This window comes from Musca autumnalis, unplaced genomic scaffold, assembly GCF_047663935.1.
Source record: "Musca autumnalis isolate F117 unplaced genomic scaffold, ASM4766393v1 scaffold_3, whole genome shotgun sequence".
Lineage (NCBI taxonomy): Eukaryota > Metazoa > Arthropoda > Insecta > Diptera > Muscidae > Musca > Musca autumnalis.
In genome coordinates this window covers 105,306,839-105,326,836 of record NW_027411866.1, presented here as the reverse complement: position 1 = coordinate 105,326,836, position 19,998 = coordinate 105,306,839, and the positions used below count along the sequence as shown (strand labels likewise).

Sequence of the window (19,998 nt, the reverse complement as noted above, 5' to 3'; positions counted from 1 at the left end):
AGGAAAATAAAACAAATTTTTATAGTTTCAAAAGAAATATAACAAAAAATAATTCAATTTTTATTGGTGTTACAGAGAAATAGTTGTTTTGCAATAGTTGTGTTTTACAGAAAATTGGTAATGGTAACATAAATGTTATTATTGCATATACAATGAGTAATTAAAGAAAGTTTTTTTTATCATTTTATTTTATTTTTGTTTCTTTTCAAAATTTAAATTTGCGGAATTTCATTTCTTTTAAATACATTTTGGTTCTATCACCTTCCAATGAGAAGGAGAATAAATATTTGTTTCGAATGATGATTGGTATATTTGGTGAATGATTAACAAAAAGGAAAAAATTAAATAACTGAAAAATGGTAAACAAAAATAATGAAGGAAATAAGTATGGGGGGGGGGAGATTTTTTTAATAAACAAAAAATAAATCTTATATATTTTGTTTGTTAATTCAATTTATATTTATCAATGAGAACAACAATTATTAAAGAAAATTTTGTTAGTTTGGTTTCTTGTTGCTGTCTTTTTTAGGTTTACAATATAATATCGTATGTTTGATTTTAATTTTTTGTTTTACAAAAAAATAGTATTCAAGTCTTTTACAGTTGCTTTACTTTTTTCGTTTTGCTACACATATTTTCCCTCTTTGTAAAAAAGAGAACTAGGAAATGTTTTTGTGAATTTCATAGTAAACTCTTTCTTAGTTTCGTTATTGTTAATTTCTAGTGTTTTTAGGAAAAATTGTGTTCTTAATGTTTAGCACCAATTATTTTTTTGTCATTTTGAAATTTAATTTTTTAAATTAAAACTTTAAATACCAAGTAAATTTTTTGTTGCGTATTTAATTTTAGTTTGCTCCAAATGGAATTGGTTTTCCTTCCTAAAAATTAATTAATTTGTTTGTTGTCATAGAAGTTTGTTATTGTTTGTATAATTTCTTGTTGTTGTTAAAAAATGTGTAAAACAATATTTGTTCTTTTTTCATTTGTTTTTACTTCTTTTTGGGAATATCACATTTTTCGCGGTTTGTTACTTTCTGCTATGGAAAGATGGAGAGGGGGTAGAGGTTTTAACATACGATACGATATTTGCTTGTTGAAGAACATTATGAACTCTTAAAGTTTTTTGCTTCTCAGAGAGACAGAGAGAAGTTACAAAAAAACTTAAATTCTCAAGTTCATATTATAGCCTTGTTGTTGTTTTCCTTATGTTACAACATCTGTCTATTTTAGCAACAGATTTAATTTATAAATTAAAAATTATAGCTTCGTTTCTATTAAGTGAATTATTTATTGAAAGAGTGTTGGTTTGTTTTTCATGTATTTTTTGGTAAATGTAAATAAATAATAATTATGCTTTTTAAAGTTATAGTAAAACAAAATTATATTAAACAAATAATATTAAAAAGAGAATGTGCCTCATATCATCCATAAAAATGTAGTTTCTTGTTTAGCTTCTTGTTTGTTTTTAAACCTATATCACATCACATATATTTATCAGTTTTTGTTTATTTTGAAAAAAATATTTTAATTTCTTTCTTTGTGAAATAATATTTCACACATTTCAACTTGATTTGGTTGGTTATTTTTGTTGTTATTAGTTTTTTATTGTATTTTGTAATAAATGCAAAAATATTGTTCATTCTTCTTTTGGTGTTGTCTTCTTTTTGTTGGTTAAGGTTGCTTTGCCTTTCAATTAAAAGTCAATGCTCAACATTATGGGAAAAGAAAACAACAACTCACAGCATTTTTGGTTATAATAGACAGAACGAATAAGTAACTAATAGGAAAAAACGATAATAATATAGTTAAAATAGTAATTAAAAATATGAGATCCTTTGTTTATTTGTTTGTTGTGGTTTTTAGAGTTTTTTTTTCTTTTAACACATCATCACAGAGAGTTTTACGAAATAGAAAACCACGAATGTTATATTTCGTAAATTTGGGTTTTTATCTCTATTCGATTAAAAACAGTATCGATCTTTGTTTAAAAAATTAAAGAAAACCAAAACTTAGGTCATGTTTTGCATTTTCGTTTGTTGTAAATTTTTATGAAAATTTTATTTTAAACAAATTTTAAAATTTTTCATTCATAGCCTTGTTATATTTTTTTCTTTTGCCTTGTATTATTTAATAATAAATAATATTTGCAAAAGTTCTGAGGGTTAGTAAGTAAAAATTTTTGTATGAAAACAAAACAAGTAATATTATTTTGCGCGCTTTTGTTTTTAATTATCCTTCTGCTTTTCATTGTTAGATATTTGTTTCATTATTTTAAAAAACACAACACACATAAAAAGGATTCTTATTTTTCGGGACTGTTTTTGTGTTAAAAAGAACAAAATTCAAATAAAATTTGTTATATAAGTAATCAAATAATGTGTGTAGTATAGCGTCTTGGAGTGTGTGGAGATTTTTCATTTTTTTTTTAATTTGCATTATTTTGGTGGACCATTTGTCGACAAAGGAAATTATAGAATATGATTTGATAATTAAAGAAAATTTTTAAAACCCGTTGAATTTTGTAATAAAAAATATTTGTTTTTAAAAATCTCAATTTGTTTTACATAAAAAATATTAAATACATTTTTCTAGTAGATATATTTTAAAATATGCTATAAATTAATTTTCAAATTTTTCTTCAAAAATATTAAAATTGCTAACATAAAAATTAATAATGTTTCTTTTAAAATATTGTTATTTTTTATAATTAAAAAAGAATAATTTTAGAATATTTATTATTTAAAAAATAACAATATTTTTAAGCATACTTTTTTAATTATTTTTTTATACAAAAAATATGATTTTTCTCACATTTCATAATCTCCTGTTCTTGATCGTTTTTTGTCTACCAAAAATAAATTTGTTTCGTTTATTCTTCTTATAATAACAAAAACTGGACTCTTGTTTACAGCAATCGTCGGGTGTTTGTTACTTTTATTTCAAAAAAACATAAAATCTCTTCTTGTCATATTTGTATGGATGAATGTGGCGCATTTTGTTTTTGGTTTGTTTGTGATTTTTGTTATTTAATTCAATTTCTCATATTTATTCATCATCATCAAATGTTTCTGTACACTTTTAGTGATGATTATTTTTTGTTTTTGTATTATTTCTACTTTAAAGTCGTCGTCCATGGCATTTAATTTATAAAAAGGAATTTTTATAAAAAATTTAATTTTTTTCTTTAAATAGAAAATTAAATTTTTTTTCATTGTTGCTGCTCTCTATGAGAGTATCAAATATGACTTTTTAAATGACATTAAAAGGCGACGATGCGGTGGAGGCGGCGGCTTTGGCAAGTATCAATTTTACATTAAGTTTTCGTTACGTTTTTACTTGTTTTCAACAAGAAATTGCTTTCACAGAGAGTAGAGTAAAAGTTGGGGTAGGGGGGGATACATTTAAAGAAAAAAAAAATTATAAATAATACAAATTTCTAAATTAAAATAAAATCATAGAAATTTGATTCTTCTTTCTTATTTTTTTCGTTTTTTCTTCTTGGGAGTAATACATAAAAACAAACTCTTATTATTCTTTGTTGTTGTTCTTATTAATATGTAATTAAAAAAAATTAATTTTTTGTTTTGTTTGTTGCTCATTAATTTTTCTGAATCAAATTATGTTATTCGTTTGTTTTTGGTTGGTTATTTGTAGATCTTTCTTCTTTCTTTTTAAAAGTTATCAAATTTGTTTTGAAATACTTCTACTTTTTCCAAGTTGTTCGCGTTTAAATTTTTGGAACATTCTTTGTTGTTACTCATTGTAAATTAACAAAAAAATGAATATTATTGTAAGCTAAAATATGTAAATTAAAAACTAAAATTAATATATGTATATAATTGTAAATGTTTATAAAGGAAAAAATTATGACAATTCGGAAATTCTCATTCTTTTCTGGTTTTTAATATTCAACTCAAAATAATTCAATTGCTTAAAATCCTTTTTTGAAAATTTCAATAGCATTGATTTTGTAATTTCTCGATTGATGATTTTTGTTGATTTTCTGGATGTTTTTTGTTTGCTTAAAAAATTATTCATATTACTATGGTTGTTGTTATAATCATTATTGTATATATAGATACATATAAACAACAACAACAACAACATATGAAATATCTCTGACTTCGTTCTCCATTTTAAACAAGAAGACCCTACTTCTTTCTACTTGTGTGAAAAGCCAAGCTCTGCTTGCACCAATTTAATAGTTTAAATTTAAATGAAGAATAAAACAGTTCAAAATTACACATTTATGCAACACAAGTACAGAAGAGTGTCTCAGATGTTATCCATGGCCAAAAGTAGAGTTCATCTCATAATGTGTATGTGCTGTTTGTTTCATTTGTTCAAATTAAAAAAAGTTCATTTGATGGAAATGTTGATTTGTTTCTTTCTTAATTATTTTGAAATTTAAAGGAGTATTTTTTGTTTTTGTTGTATAATCTTTAGATGACCAGCATCTAATAGAGAAGATGTTGCGTCTGCTATATAAAATGCTGAGTCCTTAATTGATTATTAAATTTTCCAGTGCTTAATGGAAAATAAAAACTCCTTTGGTATTTTGTTTTGTTACGTCTTCATTGTTAGAAAATCATTTGCGATTTCGCTTGTTTGTTTTGGAGAAAAAGAAATCATCGTTTTTTGTTGTATTTTTTTCCTTTAGTGGAGTAGCATGTGATTAATTGATATTTGTATGTTAATATTTAATTATTTTGTTTCTTGTATCCTTTATATATTCATAATGTTTTTGTATTCAGTATTAATAATTATTAATTGAAAGAAAATGTGTTGTGGTGGTTGGTGGCGTTGGAGAATCGTAAAAATTTTCTCTTTTTAGCATCCGACCGCCCACCTTTTTTGTAAACAACTTACTGTTGTTGGGCAACAATTTCGGGTGTCGCAGTTCCATTACCGTTGGCAGCGGCTGCTGTAAATTGATGAGGATGTGCATAATATGCTGTGGGTGGTGGTCCATACTGTCCAGCATAAGGATTACCGGCAGCTGCGGCGGCAGCAGCTAACATACCACTGGCATCATACATATAGGCACCGGCTGTTGTTGGTGGTGATTGTGCTGGGGCAGCATACAAAGCTCCTGCGGGAGGTGTTGACACATTACTGGGATATTCAACTTGGCCGCCAGCTGCTGCAACAGCTGCAGCAATATTATTCATCTGCTGTTGTTGTTGTTGGGCGGCTGCCATTGCTGCAGCAGCATTCTCGTTTTGCCCTTGATTATTATCCATCATTTGACCATTTTGTTGTTGTTGTCCTTGTTGTTTGTTATAACCTCCAGCGCCATTCATATGCTGTTGCTGCTGCTGTTGTTGCTGTTGATAATCACGTTTTTGATATTGTTGTTGCTGCTGTTGGAATCTTGGTGCATTACCATTTGGAGGCATATATTGACCACGTGGACGATATTGCTGTTGTTGGGGCATATAACCATTGGCTCCTTGCTGCATGTGTGGTGGCATGTGAGGGTGCATAAAACCACCAATTACTGGACGGGGACCAGCACCATTGGGAGCGTTAAATGGTGCCCTTGGACGATATGTTCTATTACCTTGATCTTGGCCGTTATTACCGGCATTGTTATATTGACCATTGGAACGATTATTCCAATTTCCCATGCCTCCAGCACCAGCAGGACCTTTAGCAGCTCCATTTTGATAATTATTGCCACCACTTTGATTACCATATTGTTGGTAATTAGGTTTGCCGCCATAGGCACCACCATTTGCCTGATAATTCAAAGGATTATTACGCTGTTGTTGTTGGTTGTTACTATTTTGTTGCCAACGTCTATTATTATTGTTACGTCCATTGCCATTACCACCACCCATTGAACGTGCCATTTCAACTAAAGCTGGATTTGGCTGTTGGCCAGCCTCTTCCAAGACGGATAGCAATTCTCTTGCCTGTTTGGCATTATCTGGTGTAAAGAATGTATAGGCTGTACCCAATGCTTGGCAACGTCCAGTACGACCAATGCGATGCACATAATTCTCCGATGAATTAGGATAATCGTAATTGATGACATATTGCAAATCTTCAACATCCAAACCACGCGACGCAACATCTGTAGCAATTAAAATGTTCGACTTACCATTGCGGAAATCTTTTAAGGTTGAATCACGTTCAGCTTGTGACTTATCACCATGAATAGATGTGGCGGTGTAACCTTCATTGCGGATGATTTGTAGAATTTCTTCAACCTGAATGTGGAGAAAAAGGATGTAAAATTATAAGTATACAAGATTTATTTATTAGTATAAACGCTACAAATGAATGAATAATAGCAAGATGTCTGTTCGGAAAAGAATATTACATAAAGATCATCCTTTAAGATCGTCAGGCCTTCTACAAAAATTTCTCCTTTTAGTCCACTAGAAGTTATTCTGATCGTCCATAGGAGTTTTTGGACTTTTTTGTCAACACAGAAACGACCAACTGGTCGTCTACAAGAAGACCATTTGGTTTCCTAGAAAAACCTATTTATAGATTTTTGCAAGATCTCGCGTATTTTACGAAAGACCATTTGGTTGTCTACAAGATGAACTTTTGTTCTACAACAAGAAATATGTTCCGCCCTCTACAAGATTTTTTGTCGTGTTGTGATGACCATATGGTAGTAAATTAGACGTTTTTTTCAATTACCATTTTTATCGGTTATAAATAATAAGTGTTTTTGGTTTTCTACTACAAAACCTGGAGCAAGTTGAGCTGACCACCACTATGCTCGGATCGCAATGAATTTTTTTCACAGGTAGGTCTCAGGAAGTCGATACTTCCTCATCCGAGCATAGCGGCTGCACTAATCCCAAATTCTGTAAGACATTTCTTCAAAAAGATTACTGAAGAGGAACGTTCTCATCCTTAAAAAAATAATTTTAAAAGAATACCCCAAAGTCGTTTTGAATACTAAAAGAGGTGCTGGCCTTCTTTAAAAACAATTCCAAATTTTTTTGAGATGGAAATTCTCGTCTTCCTATTCCTTCTGATGACCTTTTATATTCTTCAAATAAAATAAAAATACAACTTACCTTAATTTTTGTTTCCACAAAAATAATAATTTTGTTGCTATTATTGGCTGCATTATTTGTTGTTGGCAATATTTCATTCAATAGCTTAACAACGCGTTGTGGTTTCTCACTTTCCTGGCAAACTTCTACGATTTGACGGATGTTATGATTGGCTGATAGATTCATGGAACCAATATTAATTTGTATATAATCATTGAGGAAATCACCGGCTAAAGCTTGAACCTCCTTGGGCCAGGTGGCAGACCACATTACAACTTGACGGTCGGGACGAATTTGTTCAATAATTTTACGAATTTGAGGTTCAAAACCCATATCCAACATACGATCAGCTTCATCCAATACCAAATAGGTGCAACGTTGCAAATTGGTAGTACGATTCTCCAAGAAATCAATCAAACGTCCTGGTGTGGCAATAATAACCTCTACACCACGATCTAAATCACGTGCCTGGGGGACTTTGGAGGAGCCACCAAAAATACAGGTATGACGAATTTCAGGTTTACACAAATGACCAAAATCACGAACAACTGACTGGATTTGTTGGGCCAATTCACGAGTGGGGGCTAATACCAGGGCAATTGGTCCATCACCACGTTGCAATGGTGGTTGATTGGCAATATGTACCATAGCTGGCAACATATAGGCCAATGTCTTGCCAGAACCGGTCTGGGCAATACCAACCAAATCACGTCCAGATAAGGCAATTGGCCAACCTTGAGCTTGGATTGCTGTTGGTTTGGTAAAACCTTGGCGTTTCATCTCTTCAATGGTATATTCAGGCAAAGTACATTCTTCAAATGAACCAATGGGATGTGGGATATCATTACCCGATACGGTTATCTGTAGTTCTTCACGCATCTCTGCCACTTGTTGTTCACTCATGTTCAAAGTATTTTGATGTGGATTGTAGAAATTCTTTTGGAATGGTTGTAAATTTTGCCACTCAGGTGTGGTAAGAGTGCGTCCGGGATTCTTTGCATTTTCACGTTGCAATTCGGCGCGTTCTTCCTTGGACAAATTGGCCATATTATATTTATAGGCATTATTACCCTGATAGCCTCCAGTGTTTTGTGGCTTCTGATGACGTGGCACAAAATTGGGATTTTTGGCACGTGGTTGAAAGCCTCCGCCATTAGCATTGTTATAGAAACCACCATTGGCCAGCATGGGGTTAAAATTGTTACCACGATAACCTCCACCATAACCGCCAACATTTTGTGGTGCTCCACCAAAACCTCCAGTCATAGCATTGGGTGCACCACCATAAGCACCATTAGCCATACCGTTGGCATTACGCTGATATTGGGGCCGATCTGTACGTGGTGGTCCACCGGCATTGTTATTACCATAGGTTTGAGTTGGTGCACCGACACTGGGAGCAGTAGCTGTATAACCGTTTGGATACATGTTTTTTGTTTTATATCAATTTATCGATATTTGTTTACAGAAAAAAATAGCAGAGATTAGAGCGATTTTTTCGATAGTTTTATCTTAGGTTGGAGTTCCTGCAAAAAAGGCAAATAAAACATAGCAATAATTTATAATTTCACTCTAAAGCTTCTTTAACATTAATATTTAATATTAATCACTCATCTTGTTTGAGCACCTACGCCAACATACTTTTCATCATTGATGATGTGAGCTTTTCTACTTTCATTGAGATGCTTTTTTCCTAGAATATCCCTATTAAAAAGCTGAGATATTCGCATAAGAATAAAAAGTTTTTTGTCCATTCCGACCAGTAAATATATATAAATCTGACCATCAATAAAATCAATAGGCTTCTTCCACTCTGGGAGATGGGGGATCTCCTTGAGAAACAGATTAAAACTGCGAACTGCAGCCTAATTACAATGTTTAGACTGTTTCCGACTATACTACTATATATAAATCTGACCATCAATAAAATCAATAGGCTTCTTCCACTCTGCAGAGTTCGAAAATAAACAGTACACTAACATAGTGTACCGCTCCGAGTACAGTATCACTAAAATATTTTTAGCGTTAGTGTTCCGGAACACAAACACTAAAAAATATTTTAGTGATACTGTTCCGGAGCACAACGATAAACGTAGTGTACCACATTTTGGTACACTAAAAACGTTGGGTACCGCAGTCGGATCACTAAAAATCGTAGTGCTCCGCAGTCGGAACACTAAAAATCGCAGTGCTCCGCAGTCGGAACACTAAAATTCGTAGTGTTCCGCAGTCGGAGCACTAAAAAATATTGTAATGATAATGTACCACACACGAGTTTATTATGATTTGAGAGGAAAATTATATATTTATAATTTTTGAGATAAGTACAAATAAAGACATAAAAACTCAGATACACCTCTTAAATCCATGTATGTATACATATTAATTAATAACGTTGGGAACGTAAGTAGAAAATATGAAAAACATTGATTCGGTTGTTGAACAATGGCGCACCACAAATTGTAGTGTTCTGACTGTGGATACATGAGTTTATTATGATTTGTGAAGAAAATTTAATATTTTATAATTTTTTTTTAATAAATACAAATTAAAATATTAAATTTAATAGAACAAGTGAAAACGCCTGATTTGATTTTTGGACAATGGATCAAACAGTAATTTAATAAATAATTTATGTTATTTTTTTAAAGTTTTTTTTAAATAATAAATAAGTACATATTTATTTATCCTAAAAACATAAAATAATTAATTCTCCTCACATAATAAACAGACTCGTGGTACGCTACGATTTTTAGTGTTCCGACATTCGGAACGCTACGATTTTTAGTGCTTCATTGTCCAAAAACCAAATCAGATGTTTTTCACATATTTTTTTTTTAATTTTTATTTATTAAATATATATATATATATATTTATATATATATATATATATATATATATATAAAATATTTAATTTCCTCAGAAATCGTAATAAATTCATGTATTGTTCATTACCTTATAGTTTCAAAACGTGGCACAGTGCGAAATTTGGGAAGTTTAGTGGAACTTTAAGGGATTTTCAAAGTTCATGAAATTAATTAAACTTTTATTGAATTCGTTAGCTAAGTACTCCACTGCAAATGGTCCATACTCCGTTTGACGATTTACTCCACCAAACGACTTAAAAATGCACTTAAAGTTGCATTTTTGTTTAATAATTTTTTTTTTGTAAGAAATGTATTTTTTTATTTCATTAAAAAAATGGAGTGGCGCGGACAAGTGGTAAGTCAGTATGCCATGATTTATTTTTCTTAATATTTTACAAAACAATTATGATATTTTACACTTTAAAAAATGCAAAAAACCCTTTTTGTTTTGCTGCAATTTTAGTCGGAAAGAATTGATTTTTTTAAGTTTTCAAAATTATAATTTTTTATTTTCCGTGGACATTTCAAAAGTGAGTTACGTACATTCACGTGTTAAGATATATATAATCTGAAAGATTGGATTCTCCTCTGTTCTCAAAGCTATAGAACTGCTGCGGTATCGCGCGGTCTTTGGAGATATTCAAGATTTTCTAAAAAGACTTCGGGAATTTCATTCAGTTGCATTTTCCAAAAGTGGAAGGTAAACGCGATAATGAACGCAATTGTTGACTGTGTTTTGAAGAAATGGACTCACTTATTCTAACAATGATAATTTCTGTAAAATTAAGAAACCTCTGGCAATTTTTCATAGTTTTGACCTCTAAATGTTGGTGATTTACATATAGTGCAACATTTTTAGATGCTGTGGTGCAAATATCAAAATACGTTAAAAATTGTAATGCAGTGCAGACCTGAACTTGATCTGAAAGACATTATTAACAAAATTAATGGTATATACCCGCTGAATAGACCAATAAACATTATAGATAAAAATTAAAACAAAAAATATTGAAATTTTACTCCTTAATAGATGTGTAGGGTTGTGGGGCTTCGCCCGGAAGTGGACCTATGTTGACAGCTTTTGTGGGAGGAGGTTTTTTATTCGCTAACATCTTAAAATTTACATTTGCATCAAAATCGGCTGCAATTTTTATACCCTCAGCCTTTAGGCTAAGGAGGGTATATACACTTTGATACGATGAAAATGTGCCTCATCGAAATAATGGTTTTAGACCCCAAGTATGTTTGGACGAAATGTGTTTCAGACAATTTGGAGTCGATCTAGCCATGTCCGTCCGTCTGTCTGTCGGTCTGTCTGTCCTGCTGGCTGGAGCGCACTATAACTCTCGAACGGATAAACCGATTCGGTTCAAATTTTGGCTTTCGTAATATTCTGCCCAAACTTAGTTTAAGTTCGAAGATGAGCTACATCGGTCCACTCCTTCCGGTACCTCCCCCACAAAAGTTCGAAAATGTTCGGAAAGTTTGTGCGCACGATAATTCTTGAAGGGAGTGACCGATTTGGTCCATACTTTGTACAGCGTAAACTTTCTACCAGAGTAATATAAGGTTCCAACATGGTCTCAATAGGTCCCCTCCTTCGGATACCTCCCACACAAAATTTCGAAAATGTTCAGTTAAGGGCCATCTCTCGAATCGCTTTGATTTTTGTTTTAGCAACTTGTATTCACTGCCCTCCATACAACGGTACAAGTTTCATCAGGGGCAAGTCCATACTTCGTGGGAAAATAGTATGAAAGTTGCAAAAACCCCCTATGACACCGTGTGAGGTGGTTGGAGCACAAGATAACTCTTGAACGGATCTGCCGATTCGGTCCAAAATATGGCCTTAGTAATATTTTGTCCAAACATAGTTTAAGTTTGAAGATAAGCCATATCGGCCCACTCCTGCAGGTACCTCCCTCACAAAAGTTCCAAAATGTTCGGAAAAATTGTGCGCACGATAACTCTTGAAGGGAGGGACCGATGTAATCCTTACTTTGCACATCCTAATATATCTACCAGATATAGATCAGGTTTGACTATGGACTATATTTGTCTACTCCTTCTGGTACCTCTCACAAAATTTCGGATAAGTTCACTTTAAGCCCCTGTTTTTGTAAAAAACTTTTTTCTTCTCACACGAATTGTCAAATTTTGTAGATCGATTTACTCGCCTAAGCGCAAATGTAGATCGCTGATATACGAGGAATTCTTTACTAAATATGGAACGCGTCTACGAAAAATTAGGTCTGTATGTCATCTGGCGGCAGAGCTGCGGATGCCTAAATTATTACGAATATAGACGAACGAACAAAAATTAGTTACAAGAACTGGGGGTAAGACCTGCTATCGAATCACTTTGATTTTTGTTGATGCAACTTGCATTCGCTGCCTCAATTACGATGGTAAAAGTTTTTTTAGGGACAAGTCCATACTTCTTGAGCAAACAGCCCGAAGGGTGTAAAAACCCCCTATGGCACCATATGTTGCGGCTGGAGATCCACTTCCATAACGGTCAATGTCGATCCATTCCTTTTAGTATCTCCTCCGCAAAACTTTTGATCTTTAATCCTAATCAACATTTTTGTCGGTTCAAACGGCCAAAATTTTTAAAACCCCCTAAATACATACGTTTTTTGGGAAAAAATTGTTTCAATTTACACAGGCTGAGGGTATATCTCTGTCGGCAAAGCCGACTGATACTTTTTTACTTGTTTTTAACCTTTAAAATACCCAATATGAGGGAACCCGGCATGTGGGGGCTATTCCAAACCGCGAACCTATATTGAAAATATTTTGTACATAAGTTTTCTATTCGCTGAAAACTCAATATACCAATTTGCATTAAAATCGATTGAAAAAGTAATGTAAAACGTAAAAACCACAGCCACCGTTACATGAGCGCTACAGGAAACCGCGGGTCTATGTGGCCCAATTTGAGCCCCACACTGTCCACTAACATAAGAAACATTTGTGCAAAATTTTAAGAATCTACACCTTTTCCTTTAAGAGTTATTAGTAAAGTTCCGCTAAAGTGCTCATATTTCGCACTGTGCGTGGTACAAAACGATTTTTTGTGCTCCGGCACGACGATCTTTGTGCTTCATTTCACAAAAACTAAATATTGTTTTTTTTTCATAATTTTGACCAAATTTCGCAATGTGTTTAACTAATTTAAACATACGTGGATGTAACAGTTTATAGTGTTCCAACACGTGGTGCACTATGATTTTTAGTGATCCGGCAGTCGGAACACTAAAATTTTTAGTGCTCCGCAGTCGGAGCACTACGATTTTTAGAGCTCCAGCAGTCGGAGCACTACGATTTTTAGTGCTCCGCAGTCGGAACACTACGATTTTTAGTCCTCCGCAGTCGGAGCACTACGATTTTTAGTGCTCCGGCATGCGGTACACTACGATTATCGTTGTGTTCCGGTACAGTATCACTAAAATATTTTTTAGAGTTTGTGTTCCGGAGCGGTACACTATCGTAGTGTACCTATCCACCTTGGTACGGTACAGAACGGTACGGTACGATACCATAGTGTTTATTTTAGAATACTGCCACTCTGGGAGATGGGAAATCTCCTTGAGAAACAGATTAAAACTGCGAACTGGAGCCTAATTACAATGTTTAGACGGACGGACACAGACTGCCATACGGCTTAGTTACGACCATTATATCGAGGAGTTACAAACATTCCTGCGGAACCTCTCACAAAATTTCAAAATTGTTGGCACAAGAGCAGTTAAGGAACTGTTCTCGGATCGTCATGAAATTTTTTGCAGCATGTTGTACCCGCGACCCCTTTTACGCCAATATATTTTTTTTCAATGGGCAAGTCCACAATTTCTAAGATAATAACGCCAAAGCTCTAAATAACCCTGCCGGCATCAACTCAAATTACTGATAAGCACGAAAATTAACGAATTGTGTATACGATTAGGTCGAAACTTTGTACATTGTATAACAACTTCAAAATGTACATCAAGCTCCAAGATGGCGAATATTGGTAACATCTTAGGCTACCTCCCGCAGAAAAATTAACATTTTTGCGTAAGTACAGTGTTTGAGGGCTGTTCGCACTGAGATAATTACCTTAAAGCCTTAAAATCCTACGCCCAACAACTATGGCTCTTAAAAGGAGACATTGATTTGGTCATATGTTTGAACATCCAAATTACAAATTTACGTCAAATTCGAGGATGGGTCAACATATCGGTCTACCTTTCCGGTGCTTCCATCACAAAAGTACACATATTTTTAAACTTAAGGGGTGGCCTCCACTTGTAAATTTCGGAAAATCGAACATTTTTATGTTGGCTTATTTTAAAGCAGAAGTAGCATCGAATATGTGGTAAAAGAGAAATGATATGAGATATGATCTTCGAAAAAGAAAAATTTGTTGTGTTTTGTATGAAGTCAAAATCTAGCCATTCATCGGTCGATTTTATTTTTAAAAAAAGATTTGCCCATTTTATGACGAGGAAACCTCAGTTTAAGCCAAAAATTGACATGATAGCCATACATTGATTGAACAAATATTCAGCGTTGTGGTGGGTGTGTGGGTTCGAGTCGTCGGCTTTCCTTTTTCACTTGCATTATTGATCATCAAGCTCGATTCCCCATTGACACCGCAAAAAGCTTTTACAAAAAAGGTTTCGTGGAACGCCATTTGCCACAAAACAACATAAAATTTTTCAAAAAAAAAAAAAAAATTAGGCACTATATTAAGGTTTGCTCTTTCAGAAGCAATAAACAACATACTAAAAAGTTTGGTAGTTTCCTTGAAAACATTTGCCTTTTTTGGGCTTTACAAGTGGGGGTCACACCTTATGAACATGGACATAAATTGAATACTCTCCCAGCTGGCGGAAAAAATCCGATTTTTTTACCACATGTAGGTAGACCTTTCCTGGTTAGCACACCATGGTTACTTTTTGTAAACACTCGGCTTAAGCCATGTACGGGCTTAAAATCATATTTCCAACCATTAAAATGATCCAAATGTCAATATATTTCAGTTTTATACACTCTATTCCACACTTTACCTAAAGCTTCTCCGAAGCTTTCAAAGATGTTATTTCAAAAATTAAACATAATTCTATTTAAATAGCTTTTTTAAAATAAGTTACCTTTTTTCTATTACAATGTCAGAACTTTATTTTTCCTATATTAGTCCCAATTTACATTGGGCGAGTTTACTTGCGGCAATTGTCATTTTGTAGGAGAGAGAGGTGAGGCATATGGTAACCCTTTGCCTCTCAGCACCCTCTCTCACCTACAAACTGACAATTGCCGCAAGTAAACTCGCCTAATGTAAATTGGGACTAAGGTACACATGCGGTCAAAAAATATACATACAAGGTATAGCCTCATTCACGACGCCGTACGTACATACAACGTATTCAATGAACACAAACGCTTTGTAATCACCCTCCTTTCCAACAACCAACCCCTGATTAATACAGAGTTTATGAATTTTTTTGGTATAGAAAAGATACAACACAACACCAAGGCAAGAAAAAAAAAACAATTGCAACACAAAAACCTCTTGTTTGTGCACTGTACGGTGGTTGGCAACCCTACAACTACATACATACTAAAAACTATTCATTTTTATGGATAAGTAAATGAAACAGAGAAATAACGAAAAAAATGAAATAAATGGCTTCTTTTGCAACTTACCTAATGTATGTATTATATTTTTTCACCAAAAACTCGTTTGAGAAAAAATTTTACTTATTAGAATACTCGTGTTTTTTACTTCTACTAATAAAGTTATAATTTATGTGTATAACTTTTTTTCTTTAAAGATGTCCAAAGCCGCCGCCTCGCTTTCTTTTTTTATAATTTGTATTTCTTCTTTGTGACGATGAAAAATCAATTTTTCTTACGTGATGATTTTTTCGTCGTCTTTTTTATGTCGTTTTAAACGTAAAAAGAGATTTTTTCTTTTTAAGCACGTTCTTCGTTTCTTTTAAATATTTTAATGAATATTTAGTTGTTAATGCTACTATATTTTACTCTACTAGATTTAAATAAATTATTTTATTTCTAATTTATTTAAATAAAAATAATTTGTAGCAAAAAAGCGAGGAACGACGACGTACGTTGGCTTTACAAAAACCAACCAAATGAAAACGACGAAGGTCTAGTCTTCGTTGTAGTTTCGTGAAGCCTTGAGAGTACACAGTCATTCGTGTGATATGAAATGACGGCGTTTTTATTATGATTAGTTGCAGACGTGACGTGTGTTCTTTCAGGTGTAGCAACGGCCATGATACAATCACGTAGGTACCCAGCAAAAAAGTTTGGAAGTAGTGCGATGCAGAGTTATGATTTCATTACATCTCTCGATGCATCGATGGAATGAAAAGGTTCCAAAATTGAATTGAATTTTTTTATTTACCTAATATAACAAAGTATTCATACCCAAAAGTCACTATACATAATATAATTTGACCTCTTCTATTAATATCGTTTATAACGACTATCGCTTATAACGTCCGAATTTGGTCGGTACCTTGACCGACGTTATAAGCGATTTCGACTGTATTTGCTCTGGGGCTCAATTCTTGTTCTATGAAAATCTTAAATGAAAACTTTTATAAAGGAAATAAATGTCAAATGAAAAATTTTATAAAGCAAATATTTTTTTCGTTTCAATTTTTCATAGAACAAGAATCCATCCCCTGTTCCAGAACCAGCAAGAAGCTACAAACTTTTACTACGATAAAATTCTTTCTTTTATGTTATCGGAAAAAATGGTAAAAATTAGTAGATTCTAGGTGTGTTCGTTTACTCAACAATTTGTACAAATTTGTACAAATCCAGTAACTTCTTGTAATCGACTAATACCCTAGACAGACGGCAGCGTTAATTTACATTAACTGCCTTAATTCAAATTAATTCGTGCATTATCCACATTCTTAATGCACAAAATCAAAGGAAATTTAAACTGAATTTAGCAATTTCAATATGGCAAAGCTGTTGAAAATCAATTGTCTTTTGTCAAATTTCCATGTTTAAGAAAATAAAAAGGGAAAGCAAATCAGTAATTTTCGCATTTCTTTAAAATAAGTAGTAGTCTTTCGCGAGTAGAATAGCAGCTAATCGTTTTTCACGCCTTCTAACAAATCTCTTTTTCAAATTTTTATTTTCACAAAAAATTTCATTACCCACATAAACATACCAATTCTATCGAAAATGATATCTTCTTCAAATGTTTTTTTAAAGTTTTGCAATATTTTTATAATATTAAAAAGACTGAAAAATATCGCGAATAAATTAAATTTATTTTTGCTTCATCGTGGTGAAAAGATCAAAGGTAGAAAGTGTATTTGTTTCGCATATTTTGCGAACAACAAATTAAAAACAGATGATTGAGGAAGAAGTTGCTGCTAGAAGAAATTTGTCCAGCAGGCATTTGCAACAGGGGTGTCAAGTTGGTGGTTTTCCCGCTACTTGTGGTGATTTTTGACGCACAAAAACTACTGTTTAAGCAGGAATTTCAACTGTTTTAAGGTTGTAGCGATTTTTACCTCGGAACAGTTGGCATCCCTGATTTGCAAGCTCTCAGTGAAAGAACTGTCAAAATATCTCTCTCGAATCGCTCTCTTTTGCTGGTTTTTTGTGTCCTGACCACCAGTTGGAAACCAGAAAATTGGAAACATTGTTCCATAAAAAACTGACCTGGAACATATGGAGTATGCCAAAATGGTCATAAGGACTCCCTCTTTCATATTCCGTTGAGACTTTTGTGTACGTTTTTATATTGTGGCTTCCAGAGCCAATTTTCTGTCCTGACCACCAGTTGGAAACCAGAAAATTGGAAACTTTGTTCCACAAAAAACTGACCTGGAACATGTGGAGTATGCCAAAATGGTCCTAAGGTCTCCCTCTTTCATATTCCGTTGAGACTTTTGTGTATGTTTTTATATTGTGGCTTCCAGAGCCAATTCTCTGTCCTGACCACCAGTTGGAAACCAGAAAATTGGAAACTTTGTTCCACAAAAAACTGACCTGGAACATATGGAGTACGCCAAAATGGTCTTAAGGACTCCCTCTTTCATATTCCGTTGATACTTTTGTGTACGTTTTTATATTGTGGCTTCCAGAGCCAATTTTCTGTCCTGACCACCAGTTGGAAACCAGAAAATTGGAAACTTTGTTCTACAAAAAACTGACCTGGAGCATATGGAGTGTGCCAAAATGCTCGTGAGGACTCCTTCTTTCCTTTTATGTATAGTTTCTTGTGGTCGTTTATACATTGGAGCTTATTTTTTAATTAATAAATAAATTAAATTTTTATAGTCGTAGCTATTTTTCGTCCCCACAGTTGGAAAAAACGTATTAAATGCAAATTTTGGGCGTTCTGTGTCGCCCTGTATTTTTTCGATAACTTTTGTTATCGTTGCTAACTTTCGTTGCTAACTTCACGCAGGTGCACTTACCGACAAATATCGTTAACTATTGACATTTGTCGTTAATTCCATTGGTAGAGAGTTACAGAATCGCATTACTGAACTGGAGTTGGAGGAAAAATGAAAAACCATTTGGATGATGAAGCAATATCAGTTGGGGTGTCAAAAAAAGCAGAGCAGAGGAAGTAAACTCAGTTATGACCAAATTTAATGGAGAGTTTTTATAATTTGTATTAGTGTAATAAAGTTAATATTCTTGTTTACACGAATAAGCAATGTATTTTATTATTTTGGGATATTTGCAATGGCTTGCATTTTATAGCATCTTTAGACTGCATTTAAATTCAATCCAAAACACTACATCAAAGCCTGTGATTTGGATCGAAAATGAAGTGCATCCTAGCTGTGTGCCGTGAAAGAAAAATGTAGTGCATCCTAGCTGCGTGCTCTCTTGTAAAATTCATAGGTGAATTCATAGGAAAAGATGTACTCCAGCGGCAATTGTTCTAGTGATTTAACTGCATCCGCGGATGCAAACTTTTTGCTGGGACCTTTTCCTATGAATTCACCCAGCAAAAAAATTTGGAAGTTGTGCAATTGGAGTTATGATTTCACAACATCTTTCGATGTAGTCCAACAGAGTTACGAACAATTTTTAATGGGGTGGAGTTGGAGTCCATGTCGAAAGCTGAACTACGAGGGCAGTTCGGAAACTTCTTAGCCAGAAATTGTAGCCAAAGTGCATGATATGGTATTAAATGATCGACGAATAAAAGTGCGTGAAATTGCTAATATCATGGGCATCTCAAATGATCGAGTCCATTTAATTTTGCATGAAGACTACAGATGAAAAAGCTTTCTGCAAGATGGGTGCCGCATTTGTTAACAGTCTATCAAAAACGCATAAGAATGAAAATTTCTCAAGCTTGTTTGGATCGTTTTAAGTGGAATAAAATTGATTTTAAGCGTCGTTTCATAACTGTTGATGAGACATGGATCCACCACTATACTCCAGAGACAAAAGAACAATCCAAACAATGGACTGAAGCTGGAGGAAGTGCCCCAAAGAAGGCAAAAACAATTCAATCGGCTGGTAAGGTTATGGCAACGGTTTTTTGGGACGTCAAAGGTATTTTATTGATTGACTATCTGCAAAAGGGTAAAACAATAAATTCAGAGTACTATTGCAAACCATGGTAGAACAAGAAAAGGTAGCAGCAATACCCAGCTGACTGAACTAGGTTGTAGTGTTAGTGTCAAATTCCATACGACATTTTATGTATTTATTTCTATGTTCGATTTATATTAGGGATATATATTTTTGAAGAACAAATTTATTCATCAGAAAAAAAACTATTTCCCATAAAGACGGCTTCATATCATTGACATGTAACCTCCTACAGGTCCGAACGACATGCCGCACACTAAAACACCGCTTATAGAGACGGTACAATATTTGTTAATATGTGTGGTGTTTTTAAACTTGAAAATAATAAAAGCCTAATAAACATGTGTTTTTTTTTGTTTTCAAAAGCAAACGATTGAAGCAGCTTCTCTTTTTTCAATGAATTACCAGCGACCCCAAACATTTTTGCAAGAATTCTACTTTCTGCGAGAAGTTATTCATTTAGTGTAATGATATGGAAACATTCAAATTGAAAATCTAACGAGTTTTCATTC

The 19,998-nt window shown here is 33.4% G+C and overlaps 1 protein-coding gene across 1 annotated transcript; it reads right to left on the bottom strand.

Annotated features, from left to right (window-relative positions):
• Positions 1-16: 16 nt before the first annotated feature.
• Positions 17-16,085, bottom strand: mahe (maheshvara). The gene is made up of 3 exons (XM_073973389.1): positions 15,581-16,085; positions 7,044-8,548; positions 17-6,215 (listed from the first exon to the last, which is right to left on the bottom strand). The coding sequence occupies exons 2-3, from the start codon at positions 8,448-8,450 to the stop codon at positions 4,866-4,868; spliced, it is 2,757 nt and encodes a 918-aa protein (XP_073829490.1). The 5' UTR covers positions 8,451-8,548; positions 15,581-16,085; the 3' UTR covers positions 17-4,865.
• Between the last annotated feature and the right edge of the window lie 3,913 nt (positions 16,086-19,998).

What these genes read in the sequence shown, in the direction of transcription:
- mahe (XM_073973389.1), bottom strand. Translation starts at nt 8,450, where the DNA reads ATGTATCCAAACGGTTATACAGCTACTGCTCCCAGTGTCGGTGCACCA. An exon ending in TTGTGGAAACAAAAATTAAG is followed by an intron (nt 6,216 to 7,043) that starts GTAAGTTGTATT and finishes CTCCACATTCAG; the next exon opens with GTTGAAGAAATTCTACAAAT.